Source organism: Haemaphysalis longicornis, unplaced genomic scaffold, assembly GCF_048455015.1.
Source record: "Haemaphysalis longicornis isolate Haplotype H1 unplaced genomic scaffold, Haemaphysalis longicornis Haplotype H1 scaffold_1, whole genome shotgun sequence".
Classification (NCBI taxonomy): Eukaryota; Metazoa; Arthropoda; class Arachnida; order Ixodida; family Ixodidae; genus Haemaphysalis; species Haemaphysalis longicornis.
The window spans coordinates 348,645,839-348,672,700 of NW_027526203.1; the positions used below are offsets into that span (position 1 = coordinate 348,645,839).

The 26,862-nt window shown below is 51.4% G+C and overlaps 1 protein-coding gene across 7 annotated transcripts in view; it reads right to left on the reverse strand.

Moving 5' to 3' along the window:
- Pan (transcription factor pangolin) overlaps window positions 1-26,862 on the reverse strand; it is a 229,668-nt gene that overhangs the window by 38,767 nt on the left and 164,039 nt on the right. Inside the window, exon 1 of one of the 7 annotated variants that reach the window (XM_077685786.1) lies at window positions 3,338-3,382. The exons of the other annotated variants lie outside the window; for them this stretch is intronic. Within the exon in view, the coding sequence (XP_077541912.1) occupies window positions 3,338-3,367 (30 nt within the window). The 5' untranslated portion in view covers window positions 3,368-3,382. Of the gene's footprint in view, window positions 1-3,337; window positions 3,383-26,862 lie in introns of those variants that run through there. 7 annotated transcript variants of the gene reach the window in all.

A 26,862-nucleotide genomic window follows, 5' to 3' on the forward strand; every position in this document is an offset into this window, starting at 1 on the left:
TCGACTACAGGGAAGAGAGAAGCACACATCGGTGGAGAGGGACTATCTGCCCTAGCAACCCTATAATCCCAAGTAGCGAAACCCCAAGGGTGCCGAGCATGAGCACCGGGGACTGGAGCGCCCATCGCCGATTCAAAAGTCAAACAGCGCGCGTCCGCAGTTTGCCAAGGAGAGGAGAAAAAGGCGCCGACCTCGGCCAACTTCGATGCGTGGGGGGGGGGACGAACTGCCCGGCCTGCTGAATCCACGCGAACGTAAAGGGTTCAGACCCAGGACCCCGAGGGCACAGCCCAAAGCAAACCTCCCGAGCTTGGTGTCCCGGTTGCTACACTGCTTTGTTTTGACGTGGGTCCCTTCCAGGCGCGCATTTCCATTCATCGTTGCTTTCCATCAGCATTCAAAAGTTAAAAGGCAGGGAGCGAGCGAAACATACCAGGCACACAGCGCACTTGCACAAGTAAAGGCCACGCACTTTGTTTTGAAGAACGAAAGAAAAGACCATCATAAAACAGTCGGCACGTGCGTAAACATGGAGGAGGGGGCGCAATATAACAGAAGTGCGGCCGGCGTAAATCTTTCATTGCGTTTGCGTCGACGTCTGCTTTGGCGCGCTACAAACAATGCTTCTCTGACAGCGGGAGCATTTCGGCCGCCAGGTGATCGCCGCGATCCGTCAACGCTCAGCTGGCAAATTTCCGCCACAACCTGCCGCAGCCAGTGGCCGGGGCCTCGCAGCAGAGCGCCGTGAATGGCCAGGGCGTACGTTTCGGCCGCTTAACGAGCCCGTGGCGAGAAAACAAACGCGCCCGGCAGTTTTCCCGCAGAACCGCGGACAAAGCCGCACACGACGGCTGCTAGTTGCCCGGCCAGGTCCGCCGCCTTGTAATCAAGCTGTTGGCGCGGCGCTCGCCCTCCCTCCCTCCCTCCCTCCTCGTCGTCCCAGTCGACACACTAAGACAGCGGGCTCGCGCGGCAGCGGATGCTCTAAATACGAATCATTAGAGGCTACTTTGGGAGGAGGCCAAACGAGAAGCCACGGCGACGAGTGTCCGGGCCGGCCAGCCGTCAGCGCCGCCGCGCCTTGTAAACGGCGGCTGCGCAGGCGGCGCGCTTCCGGAGACGGGGCCCCGTCTCTTTAACGAGAAGGCCGTAGCCGCACCTGACGACGCGTCCACTCTCGCCTTCCGCCGTCGCCGCCGCCCGATCAGGCGAGCGCCGTTCGCGGAATGCGCAGGAAACGCGAAGGCCGTTTGTGTGGTCTTGCAGTCTACGGGCTACCATTTACCTCTACGCCCCTTTTTACGATCATCGCGTCAGCTCACGACGTCACCCAGTGGGCGAACGGTGATGCCGAGAATAGCCGATGCAACACTAACGAGAATTCCTTCTCGTGACTGCTCTTCGTGGAAATTTCGATACTCGGAGCGTCGGCAGTGGTGAAATGTCACATGAGCCTCTCCTACGTGCACCAGTCCTTCGGTGTGGCCACTCAGTCGTTTTAGCATAGCGGCCAGTGTACGCTAACGCTACGGTCGGCGGGAACCGTGACCCTACTGGACGGTGCGCATTCGTTCCGCGGGTACAAGCGACCCGCGTCGTCGAACTCACGCATTCGTTTCGGCGGGGGGTGGCCCTCGTCGCCGTGCACGCGTGCGCATGCGCAGTCGGGTCCCCGTTCCCTAGCCGCTATGCTAAAACTCTCCAACGATCCAAGAGCAATCAGCTCAGGCACAAAAGATTCGCCGAAGTGTAGGTATGTTGTATAGCGGCAGCGCAGGTTGCGCGCCGCAAAAACAAACCTGCGCAGCGCAGACAACCAGGGGTTTTTACTGCGACCTTACGAGGAATATGGCACTGGTGGGCCCTCCCGATTATCACTGCCTAACTGCTGGTGGACTGCCCGGGTCTGCGACTGTTTTTCGCAAGCATTCATGTGGCACCGCATCTGTCCGAGGAGAGTCCTTGTACTGCCACGATGGCCAGTGTTTTTTTTTTTTTTTTTTTTTTTTTAACGCAAGCCTGTTCTATGGCCCCTTAGCCGGTACAACAATAATTCGAAGTGTTGATTCGTATTTGCTTCGCAAATGAATTCACTTCAGAAGCCGTGAAAAGTTTTGCTGAGCACAAACACAGATACGAGATTTGTGGATCTTATCAATAGCAAAAATCACGTGGTAGACATCCTATGGCAATAGAGAGAAACGAAGCGTTTTCTTTTATTTTGTTCGCACAGAGTACGAAGTTGTATGGCTCAAGGTAAATATCATCGTCAGAGTGAAGAGTCCGGAGGAATTCTCCTCAAAGATTCCCGGGTGTGAAGAATTCCCCCGGTCTCCTCACTCACCTCAAGCGGCGTTTCCTGAGCCAACATAGCACGTCCTCCTCGGTAGTATAATACGAGTGGGGGTGAGGATACGGGAAACCAACCGAGTGAGGGAAGTATACCTGGTTCCGACTTAAAACAAAGAGAGTGGGGAGGGGGCAAGAGAGAGGGTAAGCCTGACTGCGGAAGCTCTGGCAAGCTACTCAGTGTGGAAGAAGGGGGAAAAGTGGGTGGATGATTCAGCATATATATGAAGGGCTCTACAAGACGGAACCCAACAAATGCGCACTCAGTGTCGTTTTGCAGAGGGATGTAACAGCCGACGAGACACGCGAAGTTGTAAGGAAAAAAAAAAACAGTTCCTCTGCGACACATTCCCATCTTTTCACAATCTGCATCGCAATTTTCGCTGAGTTTGAAAAACCGGAGAGCAGCCTCTGCACTGTGCACGTGTAGAAACACACCCCATACTATGAGGAACGAATGATCCCCGTTCATGATTGAAAATCGTCGAGAGAAAAAAAAAACACAGCACAAAAAAAAGGGGGCGAGTAGAAGACAGGACAGCGCTGTCCCAATTTTAGCCCCGATTTTGTTTAACGCCCAGGTCTGCGTCAAAATGCCACATCTGCAGTTTCGCTAGACCTGGACAGTAGTTTCCGGCAATACAACTGTACGCCTTGCAGTTATCTGAATAACTGCAGCACCACATCCCTCTGCGCAGACCATAACGGGAAAATCTACGCATGCAACCGCTGAATGCTTGCGTCTTACGCGTTGGACGCGCTAGAACCAAGTTCAAGGGCTGGGAACCCAGACCGGTACACTACCAACTGGTCTAGCACAGACTTGTTTAAAGTAAAACTCCTTCAAAGAGTCGTAACAACTACAAAGAACGATGTTCAAGTACGGTGGCAGCGTGTGCGCGCTAAATCGCACGGAACGCATTCAGGACAAACGAATAGGCTGCGGGCGGGGCGATTACGCGTGTTCAAATAGCCTTGGAATACATACGTAAATAGAGATGCAAACAGGAGTGGCCATCCACCGTTCCCGTTAGCGGGGCGTAGCGGAAACCATCGGGCAACGGTCTCACGCGCGCGACACACAATGCCACACAATTGAGCGGCGCAGCGGTGCGCACTGCCACAGTCGCAGATTACAAATCCGTCCCACAGTTCCCCCGCGCGCACGCTGAAACGAGAGAGATCTTGCCGGAGAACGAAAACGAGAGCAGAGCGCGGCGGCGGGAGAAGAGAAGGGGCAAAAAAAGCAGCAGACAGGACGCCAGCCGATATAAAGGAACGGGGGAGACGCGGCCGCAACGGAGGAGGTGCGCGCGCGGTGACGCCATCAAATGGAAATTGCAGCGGAAGAAATACTGGCGGCTTTTACACGCACCGCAGAGCAGCGGGTGGGGCGGCGCGCAAACTGGCGAACCCGAAGAAACGACAAAGGGAAACAAAGGTGCGAGAGACAGGGCTGTCGACCTGGTATCCATCAGAGTACCATTACTGATAGCAGGCTCATCCCTTTGTGACGGGGCCCCGATTTGTGCCCCGCGAACAACGTCGCTTCCTTTTGTGTCGCGCGGACCGCCGAAGCGCATCTGGAGACATCAATGGCGCGCGCGGGGAGCCTGCCTTCCCTACGCACAAAGCCAACGAGGGGGACAGATTAATTCAGAATTTCAGAAGCGTGTGGCGTTGCAACCTTTTCCTCGTTCGACCTTCGTATACGACGCGGGGTTAAAATGGGCACGTTTCGCATCGCGAGACGTACGAAATGTGCGCGACACATCCGATTCGAATGAGCGCGCATTCGATGGAGCTTGCACGCGCAAAGTACTGCAAGGACTCTTAGTTTTCGGGTAAAAACAAATCTTTCCAACTTCTGGATTCTGTGAGCAGCCATTACATGAGTCGGCTGTGGTGCCAGCGGCACTATAATTGGTGCAGTCAACAGGGTGGTCTAACTCCGCGCGCGCAATACAGCCCGGAACATGGCCGGTTATTACTAAGCTCAAAGAAAAAGCAAGGTCGACAGTTCCCGCTATATGCACACGGAAATCGGTCCTTACCTAATATTCACAACAAACTATTGTTACAGTCACCAAATGTGGCCGTTACTGCGCTTATCCGGAGTTCATCTGACACGACGTGGATGGTCTTCCGCGCGGAGCCGTGCTGCCGCTACATGATGCGAGGCCGCGGGTTAGGCTCTCATCTGGAGGCGCAGTTACTTTCATGTAGGCGACCCACAAAAGCACCCGCAAGGGAGATCACGACACACGTGAGGACCCCCAAGTGGCTTAAATCAATCCGTAGCCTTCTACGAAGCGATGCGCCTCACCAATATATGGTATTATGCTTAAAGTCAGATATACTGCCGGGACTGGAGGTTAAAGGGGCCCTGCAGCACCTACCATCGACTACTAGGAATGTATTTTGGTGTAAAGTCTATTGTACCAGCAATCGCCTCCCGCAAGAATTATGACAATCCGTTCACTATCACCGAAACTATGCGCAATGAGAAATCGTGCATAATCGTTCCCTCTCAACCCGACCGCGGACAACGCGACGAAAGCTGCGCGCTCTCTCCCGGAGAGGGGGGCGGTTCGCGGCGTTATCTTCCGCGGCCTTCGATATATCACAGGCCGGGGAGCTTTCTCCTTTTCTCCGCAACGTGGAGGGGTCTATTTCCGGTCTGGTGCCACAAAAAAGCAGGCATGGGTGCAAGCGCGCGCCCGGACTGGTAGGGCGTTTTTGAAAAATAAACGTTTGTTGTCGAGTGGTCTGGTTGAAAGGGAAACACTGAGCCCATCACCCAAACTCCGCGCGCACTAAAAGCACAAAAGATTGATTGATTGATTGTGGGGTTTAACGCGCCGACGCTACGCAGGCGATGAGGCGCGCCGTAGTGGAGGTCTCAGGATTAATTTTGACCACCTGGGGATCTTTAGCGTGCGCCGAAATCTCGTACACACGGGCGTTTTTGCTTTTCGCCTCCATCAGAAAAGCGGCCGCCGCGGCCGGGAATCGAACCCGCGACCTCGTGCTCAGCAGCGCAACGCCTTAGCCACTGAGCCACCGCGGCGGGTAAGCACAAAAGAAGCGGCAAAACTGTGCCTACAGGTTCAGGCATAGAAGAGGTTCGCACACTTCACCGACGACGACGGATCGTCACAGGAAATGTGAGAAATAAGCCGCGAAGTTGACCAGTGACAGCCAATAGGCAACCGTGGCCTGAATGACGTCGTTTAGGCCATGCTAGGGTGTGCATAATGGGGAAAATTGAAGGATGCGCGGTTGGTTTTTGCGCGTCTTTCACAGCGATTTGCGCGCTCACCGCTTCACGTGCACGTGTAATATTTGGCTGAGGTATTCCTGGCAGCATAACCTAAACGTCGCGCAGGTTTACTTGCACTGCTCAAGGAGTGTTGCAGGGTCCCTTTAACCAAAAGTGCAGTCAGCAGATTAGCACTGGGAGCTCATGGTAAGACTACGAATGAGGCGGTACAGGGCGATATAGGTTGGGCTTCAATTGAAGCGAGGGAAGTGAAAAGTAAAATACGTTTTGAGGAGCAGCTTAGACAGATGAGAAGAAGTGGGCAGCCAGAGTGCACACGTACCCGTACCTTAAAGGCGTGGACACCCAATGGCGGAAGAGGACACGAAAGCTGGCGACTAAATATAACTTGACCGCGGCAAATAAACAATGTGTGTGTGTGTGTGTGTGTGTGTGTGTGTGTGTGTGTGTGTGTGTGTGTGTGTGTGTGTGTGTGTGTGTGTGTGTGTGTGTGTGTGTGTGTGAGTGAGAGAGAGAGAGAGGGGGGAGGGAGGGAGGGAGGGGGAGGAGGGAGGGAGGGAGGGGGGGCAACTAAAAAGTGAAAGAAACAGAGACGCTCAGGTGGGCGGAGAGGATGGAAAAGAAGGAATCACTATAAAGCAAGGATCCAGAAAGAACTTTTATGACAACAATAAAGGTAGTGCGTTGCTCTTCGAGGCCCGGGCTGGCTGAGACATGAGACATGTGCCGGATGTGGCCGGAACAAAGAAACAACCGACCACGTAGCAACGGAATGCCAAACGATTCAGCCAGCTAGAATTTGGGGGAAAGTCCTACACCCTGAGGCTCTGGTCTTCGCAGTTGATGGAAGAATGAACTGGTCAGCAGTAGGTATTGCTAAACAGCGGCTAGAGTATTGGTGGAAAAACAGCAGGGAAGCAGTAGATAAAGTGCCATCACAGCCAGAGGTAGCGGCAGGACAGAATTAAAAGCAATACGAGCTGAGGGTTAACTAAATTTAATCAAATGAGTAGGATAGGCGAGATGGCGCATGCCGTCACCCCGATTCAAAGAGGAGGCCATTAATAATTATTATTATAATCACGGCGCCTTAAACACCAAATTAGAATTTCCTTTACTAACGCAAGTGTAAATAAATTTCTTGACATTAACTGCCACCATGCAGCACAATTTTGTTCCCAAGAGTTTTTCTTTCTTTTTTTTTTACTTTTGCGGGAAAGAGGGGTGACTTCTAGAGACTGAAGTCGAAAACATGACGGAATCCCGCCTGGCCGGAAATGTACACTCTAGGGACAGGGACAGGGAGACAATTTCCCCACACAATTCACGCAAGAAGCAAGTCACGCAAGCTCCCTTTCAAAATGTACAGCTTCGGTTGCCTAATGTGCGAGCACATCCTTAATTTTGCAATGTCATTCACCTAGAAAAAGCGAGAATCGTACCCCGATTCGTTTTTGGCAAGAATTGGGAACACCGGCGTTCGGCCTCCAGCAAACAAGCGCGCACATTTTTCACGGCCCGAGGAAATGATTGAGCCTGTTCGTGCGCTCGACCACACGATGAGCACGAAAGGAATGCAAAAGGAAAGCAGGAATGAGCTAGCACGCGAGGCGACCGAGCATCGATATTTGCCAGAACACGGAGCCCGCATTTGCGAAAACGTCTGCACAGCAACACGGCCATACATATAAAAAAAAGAAGAACAGAACCATACTCCACAAATAGTGTACGATAGAGAAATTCTGAAGAGGCAGGGTGGTCAGCTGCTCAAAAGACCCTCCAGGCGGGGAGCACAGGTCGCTTCCGCAAATGTCGCAGGTCACGGACCCCAGCTCGTCCCTGCTTTGAGCCTTTGTGCTGGGGTGTCGTTTACCCCGGAATGCGCGCTTTGCCAGGGCAAGATCGGGACAAAACGGGCCCGTTCGCATCGCTCTTTCCCCGCGGCAGCACGGGCGCCGGACAAGCAACCAGATCAAAGGGTCCAACTCGGGCCAAATGAACAGCCACCCGAGCTATTCACCCCTACCAAATGATCCTGGGAAAAGAAGCGACGTCGGCATCATGATCCCGCTCTGATCCCGTCCTCTTTCCGCCACGGGGAACACGTGTGCACGCCTTTAGGCGAAGTCCATCGGCCGACGTGCGCGGCCAAGTAAAGGCAGGGCCAAAAACCGCGGTTTTGTGTCCTCCCGCACATCAGCAAAGAGCGGACGAGTCAAGCGCGGGCGCACGCATCAACGACGAACGATTAGGCGGCAACGGACACACGAAGAGATGTATTGGTCGAGAACATCTCCCGAGCATGGACGCGGTTCTCAGCCCTGCAGAAAGTCGACAGGAATATGCCTTCTGCTTTTCATGTCCCAACTAATGACGTGGGAGCGATTAACCTGCATGAAGCGGGCTATTTTCATTGAAAAGAGAAAGAGGAACGGCCACTCGTGGACCAAGGCCCTGCGCGCAACCAAAAAAAAAAAATGTTTCGGGAGCTTTACGCACCGAACCTATACCTACCTGCACCCACACCTACACCTATACCTGCATTTGAGAACGGAACCATGCGCAATGATTACCCCCGGACATGTGTTGGGCGGACAAAGAAAATGCTGAAGGGGAACGCCCGCGAGGTTGCGCCATTTCTCTTTTCGTTTTCCTTTGAAAACGAAAAAACAGATTAAAATTTCAGAATCGAGAGGCTATAAAAATCTTATAACCTCGCCACACCCATCATTTTGCGTTGGACCACATCATGACGGATTTTGCGACTAAGTACACGCCAAAACACATTTTCCCGCAAATTTGTTATTTTTTTTCTTTCGCAAAAAAGGCAGTTCTCCGGTGTCCAAATATAATATTTTTAAATAGAATATATCCGGGGAAAATATTCAAATTTTCCGCAATAGCCAGAAAAGAAAAATGGTTGCTTAAAAGTTGAGATTTTAATAATTTCTTCTAATTTAAAAATAAAGTTTTGACAGAGGCAAAATAATGTCGTGGGCACATAGCCAACACAAAAGCCTTAACTTTTGAACAAAAACATGCTCGTGAACCGTCGCGCATCAAATCTGATTTTATAACTCTCGAACGGAACAATGTTTAATTTAACCCTTCGCTGCGACTTTAAACGCGTACGCATGCTGAAAAAAAAAAAAAACGCCGGAAACAATTTAAGAAAATATCGCACGCGTCTCTGAACCATGCTTTTTTATTTTACTTGAATCGGAACTGGTAGAACACAACGTATGGCAGGTTTGGTATGGAATGATTGTTTGGTCGTTTCTAAAGCGGCACAGTCAGTATACAGCATAATAACTCGATTCGATGCCTGTTCGTCAACATTTTGGTTTTACTGCAATAAAGGTATCCCGCAGCAGTTTTGCATTATAGAAGAATCCACCGGATTTCGCCCTTGCATCTCTTTCAGGTAGTAATACGGGCAGCAGTGATTGTTTTTTTAGACTGTTGCAAATCTCCCAGACTACCGTCACTAAATAAAGCTTATTTAGTGACGCTATCCCGGACCTGTGTTGACCGTAGCAAATCTCAGAGCCCCGTGGGCAGTGTTAAGAACGGCGCTGGTGAAGAACGTTCGGGCACAGCGTAACAGCGGGAACGCTCGTATGCAGGCTTGTCGCAATAATAACAAAAAAGAGTCACAGCCACTTAATGCATCCGCTGCAACAGCCGTGCTTAAATTTTACCGGCACGACAGCGATTAGGAGCGCTTGCGCCGGATACACCACCTCTCACTGGCGGCTCTCTCGCTAAAAAATAAATAAATAGTGAGCTGTTACAGCCAATATGTCGAATGCGAGCCTGGCAACAGCTTCCGCCAGCTACCGGCCGGCCGGCAAATGGACGCGCTAAGCCGAAACGCTCGTGCAGCAGAGAACTATCACCCCCTCCAAAAAAGCTAAAAATTTACAGGATCCATGGTAATATCTCCTGATAAAAAGGAAGCATTTTACACAGTAATCTCAGCTTTGAAATTTCGTGTCAGTATTCCTTTAAACGCGACAATTTTGGTCTGTCTGCCCCTCGATTCAGCCGCACGACTAAAAGTTACACCAGAATTCTTGAACGAGACGTCTATAGTTTATACAGGCAAAACATTTCCAAACTATTAAACCTGGAGGCAGTGTTCGTACTTGTCAACATTGTTGAGCCAAAAAATAAAACATTAGGCAAAACATCAATACATAAGTCACATTTGCAGTGTTCGTTTAATTAAAAATGCATGGCTGGTTGATTTTTGCGATAACGAATAAAAAATACGACTTGAAAAAAAGTTTTGACCCAAAAATATGAAAAGCGCTCGCGGCACCCCATCGGGACGGCTTACAACAAAAGGTACGAGTAGAAGGTGCGCGAGTAGTTGAGCGCGAGAGGCATCTACGTGGCAGGGGCTGTCGTCTTTGGACGACATTTGCAGCGAAGTGAGCGGCCAGTGTTTTCATTGCAGGAGCTACGCATAAGGCATGTCTGCGCAAGTTTCGAGACGCCGTGTTCGTTCGTCAGAGCAAGCGACACAAGAGCACAGGATGGCGGAGTCGAGAGCGCCTGCAGGGAGCCGCCTTCGCAACACTGGCGGCGTTGCCATGGAGACGACAAGCCAAGCGCGGCTCGCCAGCTGCCTCTGCCTCGACGGGTTCCGCGACTCCCACCGTCACTTTTGAGCGTTGGTTGCGGAATTGAGTGTGCAGCCATGGCGAGCGGCAAAAGAGGAAGGGACGGGAATGACAACTACGAAATGCCGATGCTATTGGACACATAAAGAAGCGACCGGCAGCCAGGGGCGCTGCTAGAGGGAGCAAACGCGGCGAGAGATGTCACTGGTAAACACCTCGCGTGGGTCCCTGTCGCCGGACTCGCCCCCCTACGCGCAATAACCACGGCCAATGGAGCAAATCCAGCAAGTGCGCGGCATACAATTCCAATAAAAAGAAACGCGGGCTGTAATCACATCAGAGAGCGCGTTTTTCTTCATGACGCAGAGCGGATCACATTTTTGAGCCTAATCTTGCACGCTGCGCTCCGGCACGCCAGGCTCTGCTCCGCTGGCCGTAGTGATTGGCCTTCCGGTTGCGCTTTGGCGGCGCCGACCCGCGGGAGGACAGTGCAAATGAGACGGCCAGCCCCCAGCTGCGGAGCTGGCAACGGCGCTCAACAGGGCGACGCCCATAGCCCCCTCTGGAACCACACATCGCGACACGCTCCCGCCGCCATCTGCGACCTGCGCCGGGCGCGTGGCGATCGGTTGCCCGGGGGGCAACCTGCTGCGAGGTGCATTAGCGCGCGACCGTGTGCGGCGCGCCCGACGCGCGAATCCGTTACGGCGATTCGGTGACACCCGACACCAACGGCGGGGCCCGGCACCTCGGCGTGACGACGACGCAACGCCAAATTGGGCCGCTACCGGTCGGGTGACTCACGGCGGCGGGGCTACCCTCCGGATCAAAACAGTGGACAACAAAAACAAGGAATGATGATCGCGGAGAGGGGGAGAAAAGGCCGCTTCGACAACTGCACTATTCATCTCATTTAGGGCGCTGATGGATGGGCGAGGAGCGAAAATGCTATTTGCTTAGGCACGCCGGATCGGGGGAAAGGGCCGCTTTGATCTTGCCGCCTCTCCCGGGCGCCACTCTACCTGTGCCATTATCTGTTCTCGGGAGGGGGAGCGGCCGCGATTAGCGACAAGCGCGGCCCTACCGCGACGGGGCAGCCGCCTAAAACGCGCTCGGCGACTGCGTGGGAGGAGCGGCGCTCTTGAAGCTTACACGCGCACTTCATTATGCAACTGCAATTAGCCGGATCGAGCAGACTCCACGGATCGGATGAAGAGAGACCCCCGCGCACTGAATAGACTCGGGCGAAAAAGCAGCAAGCGCGCCTTCGGCGGGGAGGCAGAAGAGAAGTTCGCCGGAAGGGAAACTCTTTCGGGCGACGCCACGAAGCCGCCGCGGGCACTGCGGGCACGCGGGGCCCCGAAGGCGACCCTCGCGAACGCCAAGATTGACATTCGCTGCGAATCGAGCCCACTGTGCGCAGGCGGCGAAGGCCCGCGCTTCGAACCAGCCCTTTGCGCGCAAGGACGGTGTGCTTCACGGGCGAAGAAAATACAACGGTCGGGAGCTGCGTTTCGTCGGTCTCTGCCCCTTCCAGCAAGACAACGGGCCGGGAATTTGAACGTCGCCTTGAAACGCCGCGCCTCTACTCCGTTCCACAGTGGGTGGAGAGGAGTGTAGCGAAGGGCCTCGTCAGTAGGATGGGCTGTTCGCGTGGCGTCAAATCTACACCGTCAGTTTTGTCCTCATCAACAGGGGTTTCCCCAGGCATTGAATCAAGGGGGGGTGTCTCAATGGCTCTGCGGGGGGGGGGGGGGGGGGGGTCATAAACTAGACAAGCTGTTTTTTTTATCCCACTAGCTAAATAATTGACGTCTGTTCACCAAACGTTCATCCCCGTGACGAATTGATATGTTATTTATTTGCAGTTCTTATAATTAAACTTGCACACGTCTTACTTGACGCAGCGTGAAAGCAGCGCTAATCATCCAGGGTCCATAAAAACGAAAGCAATTGAAGACCGGGCACATGGTACTAGGCCAAATAAAGACGCTGAAAAAATCTTCGAATATCGAAAGCGTGAAATTTTATTTTACATTTACAGAAACACAAAGCGTTTTTATTGCGAATGCTCGCAGCGTGGTCAGCCTCAAACCACTTTGCCCCTTTCCTTTGAAAGCCTTTTTTGTGTGCACATACGATCTTGCCACGAGCTGTCGAAAAAAAGGAAATAAATACGTGCAACGCTAACAGCAAGCTCAGGGGGCTCACTTTTGTTTATTTTGCCCGAGGCTACTGCCAAGAATAGCAGACGGGCAGCCCGCGCATGCGCAGATCGATACTGAAAAAGGTCCATACAAGGACTGACAAGAGTGAAATTTGGGGATTCAAGGTGGGGTGTCCAGAAAAACTAGGGGGGTCTACACACCCCCTAGGGGGGGTGTAGGGAAATCACTGGTCGACAATAAATCTTGTATGGAAATATTTGCCGCTTCAGGAACTGAAGTCAGCATCGCTTCTGACATTTGGTTGGGTCCCGAAAGTTTTAAGGTGGTGATGTGAATTATCCTTCACTATCTGTGGTCTGACGTACGTCGACCTATCCTTTTTTTTTTTTTCTTAGAAATTGTACTGTGTTCACTGTGCCCTACAACGCGCAATGTGTGAAAATAAAAAAAGAACATGCAGTGGTGGCGTGGCTATGTTGATACTTGAGTAATGCAGCCAAGCCCGTCTACAAAAAGGGTTTATAGTGATATATATTTTGCAAGGTTTACTGTGACTCCCTCAGCGGTGGCTAAGCGGCTAAGGCTCCTGAGGTCTAGGACACGGGTTTTCTACCCGGTCACGGCGGCCGGTTTTCCGATGGATGCCAAAAGCGCAAACACCCACCTGTCGAAATTTCGACGCATGTTAAATATTCCCAAGCACTATAAAGTAATCCGTAGCCCTCCACCCCCACCGCGTTTCAGAGATACGGTGTAGACTGCGGGCTAGTGTTCCGTATCCATTCAACGAGCCTCTCATTCGCGATACCACCGCATGCGAAGAGCTTAAAGGGGTCCTGAAATACCTTCCGCCGATGCATGGATCTACATGTAACCAAATAAGACAATGTATTAGCAATCTCCTCCCGCAAGAATTTTGTTAAAGCGATGAGTATTAGCTGAGAAATCGTAAATCAAAAACCGCGCATTATCGTCGCGCCGCGTTTCCTCCTCTTTTCAACTGTTGACGGCGCGGAGCACTGCCTCCCATGATGCTGCGCTAGTCAGCGGTGACGTACTTCCGCATTACGCTCCTCCGACTGCCGTCTGCTAAGGGCAAGTTTTGTTGACACCATGAATTCCGCACTCCGCTGAAGGATGGATAAGCGAACGAAAAATCTGGCCGCATGTGTGCGGTGGCCTGGCCTTGCCCTTTCGCGGTGTGCGTTGCTGCAGTGCAGCACGTGACTTTTAATCGGCGGCGAACTCGCAGCCGCTGGGGAGGATCTTGCGCTCGGTCCCTTTCATGCACCGCGCACTGTTTATCCAAAAAGCGCCGTATCAGATGTGGCCCCGCTGGTGCCGGGTCTTATTTTGCGGTGGTGGTAATTCCTGCCGGCGCCATGTGAAAAAGACATTTTAAGCCGATACAGAACCCGTGCACAAAACGCTTCAATCATGTGACCAGTTCAGCTCGGGGCGACGCGTGGTGGAGAGCGGCAACGTTGGCTAAACATGCTCCGGCGCGGCTCTGAGCTTTCTAGCGCTGGAGCGAGCGCCTTTCTTTGACGATCTCAAACATCGGTTGCCTTGGCAACAAGGCACAAACCACCCCAGAGGTCTGTTACGGTTGCGTGATCCCGGTTCAGCTTGGGGCCCCACCTCGCGGCATATGGGCACTGCAGGCATACTACTCACTCTCATTTGGAAGTGCGAGATGCGTTTGGCATTACAGGAGGCGATGGTGTGTGTGTTGTGGACGCCTTTGTTTCGCGATGAAATGCGACGTTGTGCTTCTACGGGTGGATAGTGCTTCCCATGGCCTGGATTATCTTTCTCGAGCGACGTACGACTCAACCTCGCATGGGGTATGTGCAGTGTGCGTGGCTAAAAGCCATCTCGGCTTGCGCGCCAGAGTTAAGTGACTTGCTGTTCGTCCCCGCAAACCGCGCGCGAGGTGAGTGCCGAATTTACGAGGGGCAGGAGGAGGCAGCCCATCGTCTGTCAATCGCGGTTCAGACTTGCAACGCATGTTGTGACGTTGTGTTCGTTCGAAACGCATCTCTGGATTGTTTTGAAGTGGAAAAAAATGTATCCGTCAAACCTGGGCATTCGGCTCAGGGCGTTCTCTGCGATTGCACGAAAGAAGTGCCACGGGGCTTCAACGCTTTCTTTATGGGGCGTACTCCGGTAAGAGAATATCCATGTCGTGTTATGGCCGTGTTGCATTCAATACGAACGGTTAAGCGTTTGTTTACACTTGTTTCGTTTGTCGTAAAATGTCCAAGCACTCCGGCACTACGCTGGCAGATCAGCCGGCGAGTCGACGCTGAGCAGACGACTCATCTCTTTGCCGGAAGTGCGTGAAAAAGCCGCCCAATAGCAGGATGTCTAGCTCATGACGAACATCGGGGAATCGATGATGTAGACATGTGAAGATGGCGGCGTCCAAAAACACGAAGGAAAGGGTGAGAAAAAAGCGACAAACTTTGCAACAAAAGTGTGAGCTTTCCGCTGCGCGTAAAAGAGTAATACTTGGCCCAGATGACCTTGACGACCCAATCTAACGATTGCGCTACTTCATTTAGTGTGCTCAAAATGCCTTTCAGGGCCCCTTTAACTTCAGTTCTTCAAGTCACAGCGTAAAACAGACGTCACGCTTGCTTGCTCAAATAACTTTATTACGCCGCTGCGTTTCACGTCTTATATGTAATACTTGGTTGGTTCACAGCGGATTTGTGTAAGCATCCGGAAAAATTTCGCTCACTCTGTATTTTCAGATACATGGTAGATATACGCCCCGGAAAACAAGCGGTCCAATTCCTATACGGTACATTAAAACAAATTATAATCCGTTTCACCGCTAACATGGTTCCATAACAACGCAGAATTTGACAGCATTCACTGCCACTGTAGCCTCAAAACGAATGTCACGACGCAGCCCCGGCTACGGTAGCGACGGCGTCGAAACAGTCGGCGTCGTCAGCCGCAAGGGTATGAAAAACCAACGGTTGCAAAACAAGTTGAAGTGTGAATTTAAGGATGAAAGTTGGGCTACCTTGGCTACTCGACGAAGTTACCAGCGCAATATATATATATATATATATATATATATATATATATATATATATATATATATATATATATATATATATATATATATATATATATATACACACAGTCGAATCCACTTATAACGATACCGCTTATAACAATATATCGGATATAACGATGAACAACGATTGCACCGTCCAATTTTGTATGCTTTCTATGGTAAAATAACCCGCTTATTACGATGCTCCCGAGCCGCGATATCGGATATAGCGATTGAATTCGCTTACCGCGCGCGCCGAAAATGCGAAAATGCGTCACGAGGAGGAAGCAGGCGAGGAGGAAGTGATCCCAGGGGAGGCCACGGAAGCACCCGACGATGAAGGGGTGCCACAGTTATGGTCGGCGCTTCACGAAGACGCCTCGGGTCTCGACGATTTTCTCCACGCCGACGATGGTGTGGAAACGTCCGAGTGCCTCAGTGACGAGGCGATCGTTGCGAGTGTGCGTGGTGCAGCGGACAGCGGTGAGAGCGACGACGACGACGACGCGGCTGAGCAGCCTACCCAGGTACCGTCATCGCACGAGGCCCAACGAATGATACAGTCCCTACGGGACTTCATTTTCGCGAAGGACCTCCCGCTCAGCTATGTGGAGCAATTAGATGCTCTCGAAAAAGATGTGCGTCAGCTTCGCGTGAAGCAGTCAAAGCTGACTGACTATGGCTTTTCTGCAAACGAGTAGTTGCACTACCTCACTTGCATACTAATAAAATGTTTTGATCTCTCTTGTGGCTGTTTTTTTTCTCGACCCGCTTATAACGATTATCGGTTATAACGATGGGATTTTCTTGGCACTTGGATATTGTTATAAGTGGACTAGACTATATATATATATATATATATATATATATATATATATATATATATATATATATATATATACAATAAGGCGAAGGACGAACAAAAAAAGCGGACGAGACGAAGCGTTGGTCCCTTAAGCTCGTTCTCGTTCTTTGTCTTACTTTTGTACAATAGCTTCGAATATCCATGTAAGCAAAATATTTTGTAATGTCTTTGCTCATTATATATTGTAGAACTATTTTCTGAGTAACGACGTTTTTAGTGCATTGTGTAGATCTTCCTCTATTGATCTCGGAACTTCGCAATAGTTAGTGTCAGGCCTAGTTCTCTGTGTCCCTTCCGTTTGACACGGATCCCGCAGTCCCCCGGGAAAGATGAGAAAAAAGAAGGAAGGAGTGCGTTTCTCGTTGTCGTGGCTGAGTCATTTCTCTCGTTCGCCGTCCGGTTTCCATCGGTCTCGGCGTCTCGCACTCGGCATCTTTGGCTCGTTCGGGTTAAAGGGACGAACCACCGATTTTTGTCGCTTATATGTTCTCTAGCTCACACGAAAGCCAACGCTTTATTTAGCCCGGTAACCACAAGCAATTTATAAACAAATTGGCGAAAATAATTTTAATTTGGCACCAAACTTTCTGAAATCGAAAGGGTGGCGGTTCGTAGTGTCGAAACTTGACACTAAAATATATGTCCCGGTCACGTGACCTGCAAACCTAGCAGTTACTGTAACTGCTGAAACGTTCATTCACTTATTGAAAACATTTTAACACAGGTATTTGTATAAGTTTAAACTGTATATGTATTTTTAAACATTATTTCGAAAATTTTTAAGACGCGCAGCCCACCGCCGCTGGATTGCTCTTACTGTGGCTAACTGAGCCTCTATGCCCAAAATCAATGGCAGCGTTCAGTAAACAGACTCATCGAAGGAGCTTTGACGATTCTGCATAGTCAGGGGCGTTGCTTCTGCCGAAATATTTGATTTCAGTTTCCAAATACGCCAACGGCAGCTTTTTTTTTTTTTTTTTTAAGGGGGGGGGGGGGGGGAATCGAACTGTCGATTTCCACAACGTGAAGCCAGATTCTGCCTATCGTCCATCCCTACAGATGGCGCCTTCGTGCAAAATAGACTAGTGAATTAAAAAGCATAACAAAGCCTGCGATTCACACATTTTTTAGCTGGGGACAAGTTTTTAAATATCGCTTTTTATCTCGCATGCGGACAAAAGTATGTTGCCGCGCTACTGTCTGTCGCGGTTGCCAGCATTATTTTTGGGAGGACACATACGGCTCGCAGATGTAAAAATTTCGGCGCTATCAGCAAAACCGCTTCTTGTTAAGTTGCTTTAAGGGATGCCCTTTCATTTGGGATAGAGAACATATACTCGACAAAAATCAGTTGTCTGTCCCTTTAAACTTCGCGGCCGCGCTCGCGGTTCGCATCGGTGGCCGTTCTCGGGCGAGAAGATAGAGAAATAAAATACTTTATTGGGCCCAAATGAGAAGACTGGTCTTATGTCTTCTTTCTTGCGAGGGCTCGCCAGACCCCATGCAAGTCAGCGGCCTCCCTTGCTATTCGGACTAGGGCCACCGCCGGTGAAAGAGCCGCCTGCCCTCTCCGTCCTCCACAGAACACATCGAAAACGAAGAAGATTATTGCATACACCGAACTGACACAGTCGACGCGCACATTACGAAGCGTTGAAAATCGTGTCCTATTCTACAGAACCGCCGCTAAAGGCCACAATAAAAATGTGCGCGTTTGTGCTGCACATCGCGGCAGAAGTTCGCGTGTTCTATGAGAGTGCGAACGCAGCAGCCTGTAAGTATTATATTGAAGCCGTTTTTTAATCTTTGCCAGGTTTCACCCGTGGACGTCGTTTGCAGGTGCACTGTAAGAGGCGACGTGAAGCAGCTGGTATGCGGCAGAACCGAGAGAAATTGTGAGGTTGAAACTGGACACGCCACTGGAAAAAGCCTTGGTGCTGTGTTTGTGTGTGTGTTACATAGAGGACGTTACGTATCCGACTGCTTTCAGGCAGTTGCTAGGATTCGTTCGGGTAGTAGTTACACGTGATGGCATCGACAAAATTCCATGGCCACTAAAAATGCTATGCGATCTGTGGATGAAACTACACTTCGTCTGAGTTAAGTTAATAGCAATGTTCACGTGCTGCTTTATAGCGGCACCAAGAGTTTACCTGGAGCCTATTTTATAGTTCCTGTCTTTCTTTCTCAGATTTCTCTGTTTGGAATCATTCTTGTAAGTTCTTGTTCTTGTGAATGAAAAGTTTCACTCAAATTTGAAATTTGTTTAAATTTCTTGTTCTGTGTTGTTCTTCAACTTTGATTCAAAACCTCAACCTTCGCAGCAATCCTCACAAGACTTTCTCGCTTAATTTTCTTCACAAACGTATAGGATTAGGTGCCGAAAGAATGCACATCACATCGCTAGGTGCATTTGTTCAAGATGCTTTATGAACGTTTGTTTTGCACTGCCTTTGCACTGCCAAAAGAGGATTTGTCCTTACCAATGCGGCATTCTGCAGCTGTGAATAAGACGCCTTTCTGACCGTCGGTAATCATTTATAAAAAGAAAGCTGAAATAAGATAATGTTTGTTTTGCCCTATTTATGTACTTGGTGCTAAGCTACCCGACCATAATTACGGCACAGCAGCTATTCTTTTTTTTTTTTCTTCAGATTTCTTTCTAAATGATTTCTGACGGACACAGAGGCGTCTTATACACAGCTGCAGAACACGGCATAAGGTAAGGCCAAAAATCCTCTTTTTTCCCTTCACTAAACGTTAAGAAGGTCGCCAGTCACGCGGATGGCAAGCGTGAGCGCTTAGCGTGATAATTCACCACGTCTAAAACAAGCGAGCAAAAAATATCTTATACTCACGCAAGCGTTACGAATCCCGCGAGTCATGCTTAGGAAGCGTGATTTCTCAGCGTGAAAGCAAATCCCGCTTGCAACAAGCGTGCAAAAAATCGCCGACACTCACGCTTGCTAAGCGCGAAAAAATTTAGAGTGTACCGTTCGTGCCCGCCCGCTCGGCGCTCGCACTCGTTCATTCGCTCTTGCAGAGGATTCAGAGTACGTGCACGGGTTTCTTGTGGTTGTACTTATTAGAGGCTCGCTTTTATTCCGCTGGAGTAGTGAGACATTTTCCTTTGGGTTAAAAGCAGCAAGAGCTAAGCCACGAGGCGGCAATGTGAAACAAGGTGCGTTTTGCGTACAGTACACGCGACCTGCTTCACTATATACGGAGCGAGGGGGCAGCAGTGGGCTGAAGGGTCAGCCCACTGCGGACTGCTCGAGAGACAACAAGAAGGGACGGCGAGTGCGCAGGAAGCGGCGGCGGCTTCACCCTCGGGCCGCGCAGTGGCCGCATCATGCACCGTGGCGGACGCACGCAGGCACTGGCGCGCGCCTTATTAATTCGTAGCCCCGAGACAGGCAGCGGGCCCAAAGTGCTCTCGGATGCGAGCCCGAGACGAGCGTTCATTAGCTCGGCGCCGGTCATTAATTAGCCGCTGCTCCCTTTCCCGCCAGCCTCCCAGCGTCGCCGTGGTCAGCGTTGCAGCAAGCGCGGCACCTGCGGACAAGGTCCGCTCTGCTGCCACGACAGACAATGGCGGCTCCGGGGTCGCCTTGAAGCCCGAGATTTACTGCACTGCAAATGGAAGCACGGAAGAAGCGCGCCTATACGTTCGTGCACTGCGGGCCTCTCCGCAGTTACACTATGCGAGCCGAGGAGACACCGTCGCGCCGCCATTGCCAACCACCACGCATCATATAATGCCGCCAATTCGACCACATTCAAAAGACGCAAAACGGACCTAATGGTCACGAAAACGCAGGGGCTTACCCTCGTCCACATACCCGCCACACACAGAGGCCAACTGGGTTTACACCAAGTATAAATCTACCGTGGTGCTTTCGACCGGCAGAAAACCCTACGATCCAACGCTGTTCGCCGTGCTTTTTACACATGACCGAATCGCATCATGCAAACGTACCATCTTCGCTACAAGCAGCAGGAAGGAATGAGAACCCCAACGCTTTTCCGTGCAGAATCGCTTCGGCCGTAAATCAGAGCGGTTTCGTTTTCACGAGCGCGCCCGAAAAACAGCGCTTGCCAATACTGGTTGCGGGTCTCCGAAACGGTTCGCAACGGGACATCGCAACGCGACGAAACAATTTGTGGAAGAATTCCCAACAGGAAAAAGGACCCATCAAAGAAGAGCAAAACAGGTGGTGGCCCAGGGCTGCTAGACATCGGTCGCCGCGCTTGAAATATTATAACTGGATGCTACAGTACTGTGCATTTTTTTTTAAAACAATAAATCGCGACACAGCGCAAGTAATCTTTGCTTCGAATAACTTGTGTCAGGCTATTCGAAACGTCTCAATGTTCGATCCCATTTGTGCCGTAATTTGCCACCCCGGTGTAAAGGCATGTAAACAACTTACTCTTAAACAAAGCAACAAAGAAGTTTGAGGACACCTAAGAACTTCTAATGGGTTGAGAACCCGAAAGCATTAATGTCGAGTTGAACGCCGGAGACGCCTCACTTCCGCCTCGCGTTGTCGAAGGGCTTTGTAGTCTTCCCGCTGGAGACGCCTTGCTCTGCAATCCGCCCTGGCACTTTCGAATGGCTTCGATCTGTCTCCCACACGTTGCGTTTTAACGGCGGAGCTGCTTGAGCTTGAGCTTGGTCCGGTGGCGTTAGCAAAAAAAAAAAAAACGAAAAAAGAACTGCACCGCATGTAAACGGTGCTCCACCGCAGGTACGGCATTATAACAGCGGAACGTGGATCCCATCTAATGGAACCTTTCGTTGCTATTGCCGTTTGATTTCTTAAATGCCGCCAGAAGGTAGCGCTGGCAACAGCAGGCGACGGTTTTCTGCCGTTGATGTAGTAGTATTTCATTTGCTATCACAAAAACCAAGCATCCATGATTTTTTTTTTTCAAATAAAGGAACACTGCAACTGTCACTTATGTATTGATTTTCTGCCTTATATTAGCGTAATGTCTTGGTCAACAATGTTGGCAAGTATGAACACTGACACCGGACTTAGACGTTTAGATTTGGCTGTGAGTATATAAGCCTATTGCGCAGATTTTATTTCACCTTGGCCGGGTGGATGAATCGAGTCACAGACAGACAGACAAACGGACAGGCCAAAATTTCTGCGTTTAAGTAGCCCAAGAAAGACTATCGTCTTCAAAAATTTCCCTAATTATTTGACGGCAATCAACGCTGGTAAACCAAATTCCACGATACCTCGCTTGCGCCTTAGCTACGCTTTTTTGCAAATGCAATACAGTACAAGCGCAAAAAAGGTTAGCAAATGCTAACTTCTAAAATACCACGACGTCCGGCGACGAAATCCTCTATTGCATGTGCAAAGAGTGCACTCGAGTGCACGCGCAAAAACAAAATAAAGCGAACCCAAGAAAAATGCGACCGCTTTCGCTACCCGAGCTACGCGGTTCCTTCGAGTGCCGGCGTTACTGGACGGCCCCTTTAATCAGACCGGCGGCAGATGCTGCGCCAGTTGACTTTCCAACGCCGTGATGTCGTTCCCTGGGCGCGCACTCGAAAAACGTGCCCCGCTGGCAGCAGTGGGTGAGGCAACCTGTTCTTGGGCGCTTCCAATCCAAAACGGAGGATCACTTGGCGCTCGAGTGGTGCGAGCAGCGCTCGCTTGCATTTGCAAATAGTCCCAAAATAAATCACTTTACGGGCAAGGCACACGCGGGAGTAAAACAAAACACCCAGAGAAAAGGGGCAGTGCGGAGGGGGGAAGGAAGCGCTACGGAAGGCGGCGGTGAACCTCGGCGAAGAAGAAAAAAGAGCACACCAGACTGACGTGCGCTGCCGAGGGCGCGCCTTACTTGAAAAGGATCAGAAAACGCTGACTCGCCGACTCAATTAATCTCATTGGCGATTAAAATTGCCAGCGCAGCCCGGGGCGCCCTCGGCTGCTGGAGTGGTGCTCGTGACGGCGTGCCCTCGAGGCGGGGGCTTGTTAGCGGCGGACCATCCGCACGAGCCACCCGGTCATCGGGCCAATTTGCATCGAGCACTCGAGAGAGACTCGCTCGCTGCTGCTTTCGCTGCGCGCGCTTAACATGGCCCAAGCGAGGCGCACGTGGCACCCTCGGACGGTTTCGAACCTCAAATTCAATGCGCAGCGTCACTGCTCTGCCGCATTGAGTCGCGAAGCCAGCAAAGGGATACACCCGTGGTTGCGTCAAGGAGAGTGACTAGACCGCTGAAAGCGCCTCCTACTAAGCAGCAAACGCGTAAATTACGGTGCAAGCGGCAAGCGTCGTAGCTCTTGGGCGGCTGCTTCGATTAAGAAACGAAAATATGCCGCTGAATTAAATCCCCATTTCGCAGGCGAACGGCTCATTCGAGCACGGCGTTTGGCAACGGCGGCGGGCAGTCCGACCGGCCGCAACAACAAGGGAAAAGGAATACAAAGGAATGATAGGCTAAATTCCGCAGAGGGTCTCGCAGCGTGCAGGCTCGGTGAAAGCGGAGGATGAAAGTGGGCGGCACGGCGCTGTTGCCATGGCACGCCAACTGTCGACGCAAAACTTGACGTGAGCTTTGAACACGGCCGAGACAGCAACGGCAGCAAACCTCGGCTACTTTACCGTCTTCTTCCTTCCTTCCTTTTTCTTTTTTGTTTGCTAGTGAGCTATATTAGATTCGCGTCACGGGTGTATGAAGCTCGCTAAGGTCAGCGGCGATAAAAGCCAAGAAAGAACGGCTGCTAGGAAACGTCGCTCTGTCTGAATGTGAGGCCTCTCAATCAAGGTCACAGAGGGAAAGAACGCCATGCGACCAAGAAAACGCACCGCTAGGCCACACAGGACAGTCTGTGTGTGGCGCTGCAACAGGGAGCGCTCGCTCGTCGGCTACCGTGCATAGTCAAGCGGCGCTAACTCCCCGCCTAAGCGCTACCCCTCGCATTCACCGCAGTTTAATTTTACGCGCCCAAGCATTGAATATTTTGCGTAGCGGGTGCATGAAAGCTAAGAGAATAACCAGACTAACAATGAGAGAAAATATGCTCACGCGGAATACGGGTTCGCTTCGTGGAAAAGTGCAGCAGTTTTTTGACAGAACAACCGACAGAACAACAGGTTTACTCGGGAGGTACGCTGGCGACGCTTCTCAATCTCATTCCCCCACAAAGGCGCTCAGTAAGTAAGGCCGACAAAGAACGCAGCTGTCTTCGCAGTCCGTGGCGCGAGAAGTACTCCGCGAAGTAATGGCTTTGAGCAAGAATTCCTCGAACCGCCATCGGTCCTTCTTGAGCAAAAGAATAATGTCTAGTTCTCAGCCAACGAGTTTCAGGCGGGAAAAGTGAACGACAAATACAATTGTGGAATGCGGGTATGGCCCAAGTCGGGTTGAATAAACGAACGCAGCCAGTTCTCCCGCTGAAGGCAAGCCTCCTCAGGAGAGCTTGAAAGAGCAGCCTGAAAAAAAGAGCAGTCTGCAAACAAATTGGGTATAAGGTGTGCGTAGTAGGGTTAAAGCTCCCGTCTATTTGTTGTTGTTGTTGTAGCTGTGGAACGTCTACTCAGCCAAATGCAGTAGCGGTCCCAGAGATTGGTTTTAGGGGGGGGTCCCTTCTTGGGCAAATTCTGCGAAGGAAGTGATAAACATGCAGGGGTGCGCGCGTATGCGGTGTAGCCCGCCTGCGCACAAATCAATTAGCGACACAGTGGTTTCTGGCGCCCCTTAGGCGGTGCAACGGCTGTCTCGAGCACGCATTTCTGACAATCGCAACATGTTTGCGGCCTCGCACAAGTGGGATTTAATCTCGCGCAAGTGGAATGCTTAGAAAAAAAAAAAGCTGAGGACCTCTTTGAGGGGAGGGGAGGAGGGGGGGGGGGGGGGGGGGGGGGGGGGGGGGGCGACCGTTCCTTTCGCCACCCCCTTGGGACCGCCAATGGTCAAAGGCCCTGGCGACAGGTGTGATGGACTCAACGTGTTTCGCTCAATAAAGTCGGATTATACAAGAGATCCTCCAAAAAGACAGAGACGCAGCACTTTCAAGGAGCCAAGTCCACAAGACACCAGTTGTGAACAGAGTTATGCCGAGCGTTTGTACGGCTTAGCGATTACGTGGATATCGTTGCCCCCGGGTGCAGTTCGGCCGGTGATCGATCAAGGTTCACACATGGACAACATAGCCAAAACACATCCTCTTCAAACGACGCCTAAGGAGACTCTCATAGAAAGCACTACGTGCACCCATGCGATAAATTTATGCGACTGAAGTAGCCACCACAACTGAAGGGACGGTAGGATACGGCTGTTGCCAGGCGGTAATGAGTTCATTTATTGACGCCTGCGCGTAAGCGAGGTCTGACCTGACGTAATTTCCGCGCACGTTGAGCGTTCAAGTGCGCGCCGCCGTCAAGCGGTGAAGTCTACTATTTCCTGCTGCGGACAAGGCTTGCGCACGCGCAAGAAGCTTCGGTATACCCTAATGCAAAACTCCGACCAGGGCCTACAGCCGGAGAAACAAACTGGCTTAGTTGAATCGAAAATAAAACTGCCAGGGTAAACGTTAGGTGTGCCCAAAAAAGTTTAATGTAGAGATTTCAAATATAGTGTTTTATTCACCAGTTACTCCGCGCAGCGTGAATTCCCATAGAATACGCGTTCTTCTACGCTTCATCCTTCACAGTACGACTAGCGTGGTAGAAAAGCGGAGAGGAACATTGTTTCCAGGAAAACGATAACCTTCGTGCAGAGTGCGCAACGAACGAGTCTGCGATGGAATAAAATTCCCAAAACCGGCCGCAAAAGCTTTCTAATGGCGGAAAATTTTACGGGTGAATTGGAGAAACTATCTGTCAACTTTATGCGAATCAGGATTAATAACATGGCATCCAATACACCATCGAGAACACTTTCACCGCGCACTGCGCACGGCATGGAAAAGCGATACGCGGTAGTCGAACTGCCTTTGACCCGAGCACAGATCGCAGTCTGCTGCAGCGGTACAGACTCAACAATCGGTAGATCCTGCTTGTTGGCCATTGGTCAACAGAGCGAATAGGGTCTCTTTCGGGTCCATTACAAGTTAGCCTTGTAAATTTAAAGCAGGAGACAGGGGACCGGCGAGGATGGACCCGGTCTGGAGCTGCCATAGTAGCACTGCCTCCTCCCGGCTCAGGCCCTGGTGATCTCGTTGTAGCTCACGAGGCGATCTTTTTTGCTCACGAACCACCACGGACGGTCGGTTTCGGAGGAGCGGAGGGTAAGTGCTCGCGCCTCCGAGTGTGCCGTCTGGTTGTGGTTGGATGCAGTTGCGCATTCGCCCACGTGCGCCGGAAACCACTTGGTACGAACTTCTCTGTCCTGGAACCCGGCCTTACCGACGATGGCGGCTGCCTTAGCGCAAACGCGACCTTTAGCGTAGTTGCATACGGGCATTCTCGAAGTCACAGAGCATGGTGCGACACTCTGCCTCGGAGATGGCCAGGGCGATGGCGACCTCCTCGGCGTCCGTGGAGTCGGTGCCCCGCACACCCGCAGTCGTGGTCTTCGTGCCCTTGGAGGCCTAAAGCGCGAGACACATGGCCGATTGGTGCATGCGATTCGCATGAAACTGATCGTTACGAGGGTCGCCACGACTAGTCGTACGCGTGAATTTCAGACACATGGTCCGATGCGAACGTGCGATGCGTCGTCGGCGTCGCTCCGCTCACTTTTTTTGTTCCTTGGTTGCCTCCCTGTTTAGGCGCACTCAGTCCGATTTAGATATGTGCAAGAGAAATCCGAACAGGAAAAGAAAACATTTATCAAGTTGAAGTGAAAATGAATAGCGTTATTACGTTATACATTGCATTTTTATATGTTCAACAGAGGTGCGGGAACATTTAGCACCCGTGATTCCGCTCGTCCATGCTATAGGTACCGCTGGCAACATGCATCTACCAGGAGGAGAGCGCATGGATCGGTGGAGGCCGCGGCGGAGAGCTGCTCCCCACAAAATACTCGGAATTGCCACTGGCGCCTCCTCGGGGTTTTGAAAGAAACTTTCTCAGCGTGGCACCTTCGGCCTCTCAAGGCTGTGGCCGCACGCCGATCGCAACGATGGCACGACTGCATCTGGCTTGCCAGTCACACGTTGTGAGCCTCCTCCGACCAGCGAACGACGCCAAAACCGCTTTTGACGATCAGTCGCATGCGAATCGCATGCGCCAGTCGTCCATGTGTCTCACGCTTTAAAGGCGACCGCGACGTAGCGTTCACGCTGGCACTCTGCCGCGTCGACGTAACGCGCGTGCCCGTCTTGGGCGTGCATCTTATTTTGATCTTTCTAGTAGTAGTAGTAGTAGTAGTAACTTTATTTGAGCTCGAGGCGTTTTCAGACGCCAGACGGAGCGGTTCCCAGGTCGCGGGAACCGTATTGGGCCAGCAGCTCCTGGCCCCTGGCCGTCAGCGCGAGCTGGGTCGGCAGGGCGGGGCTGGACCGCAAGGTCTCCCATCG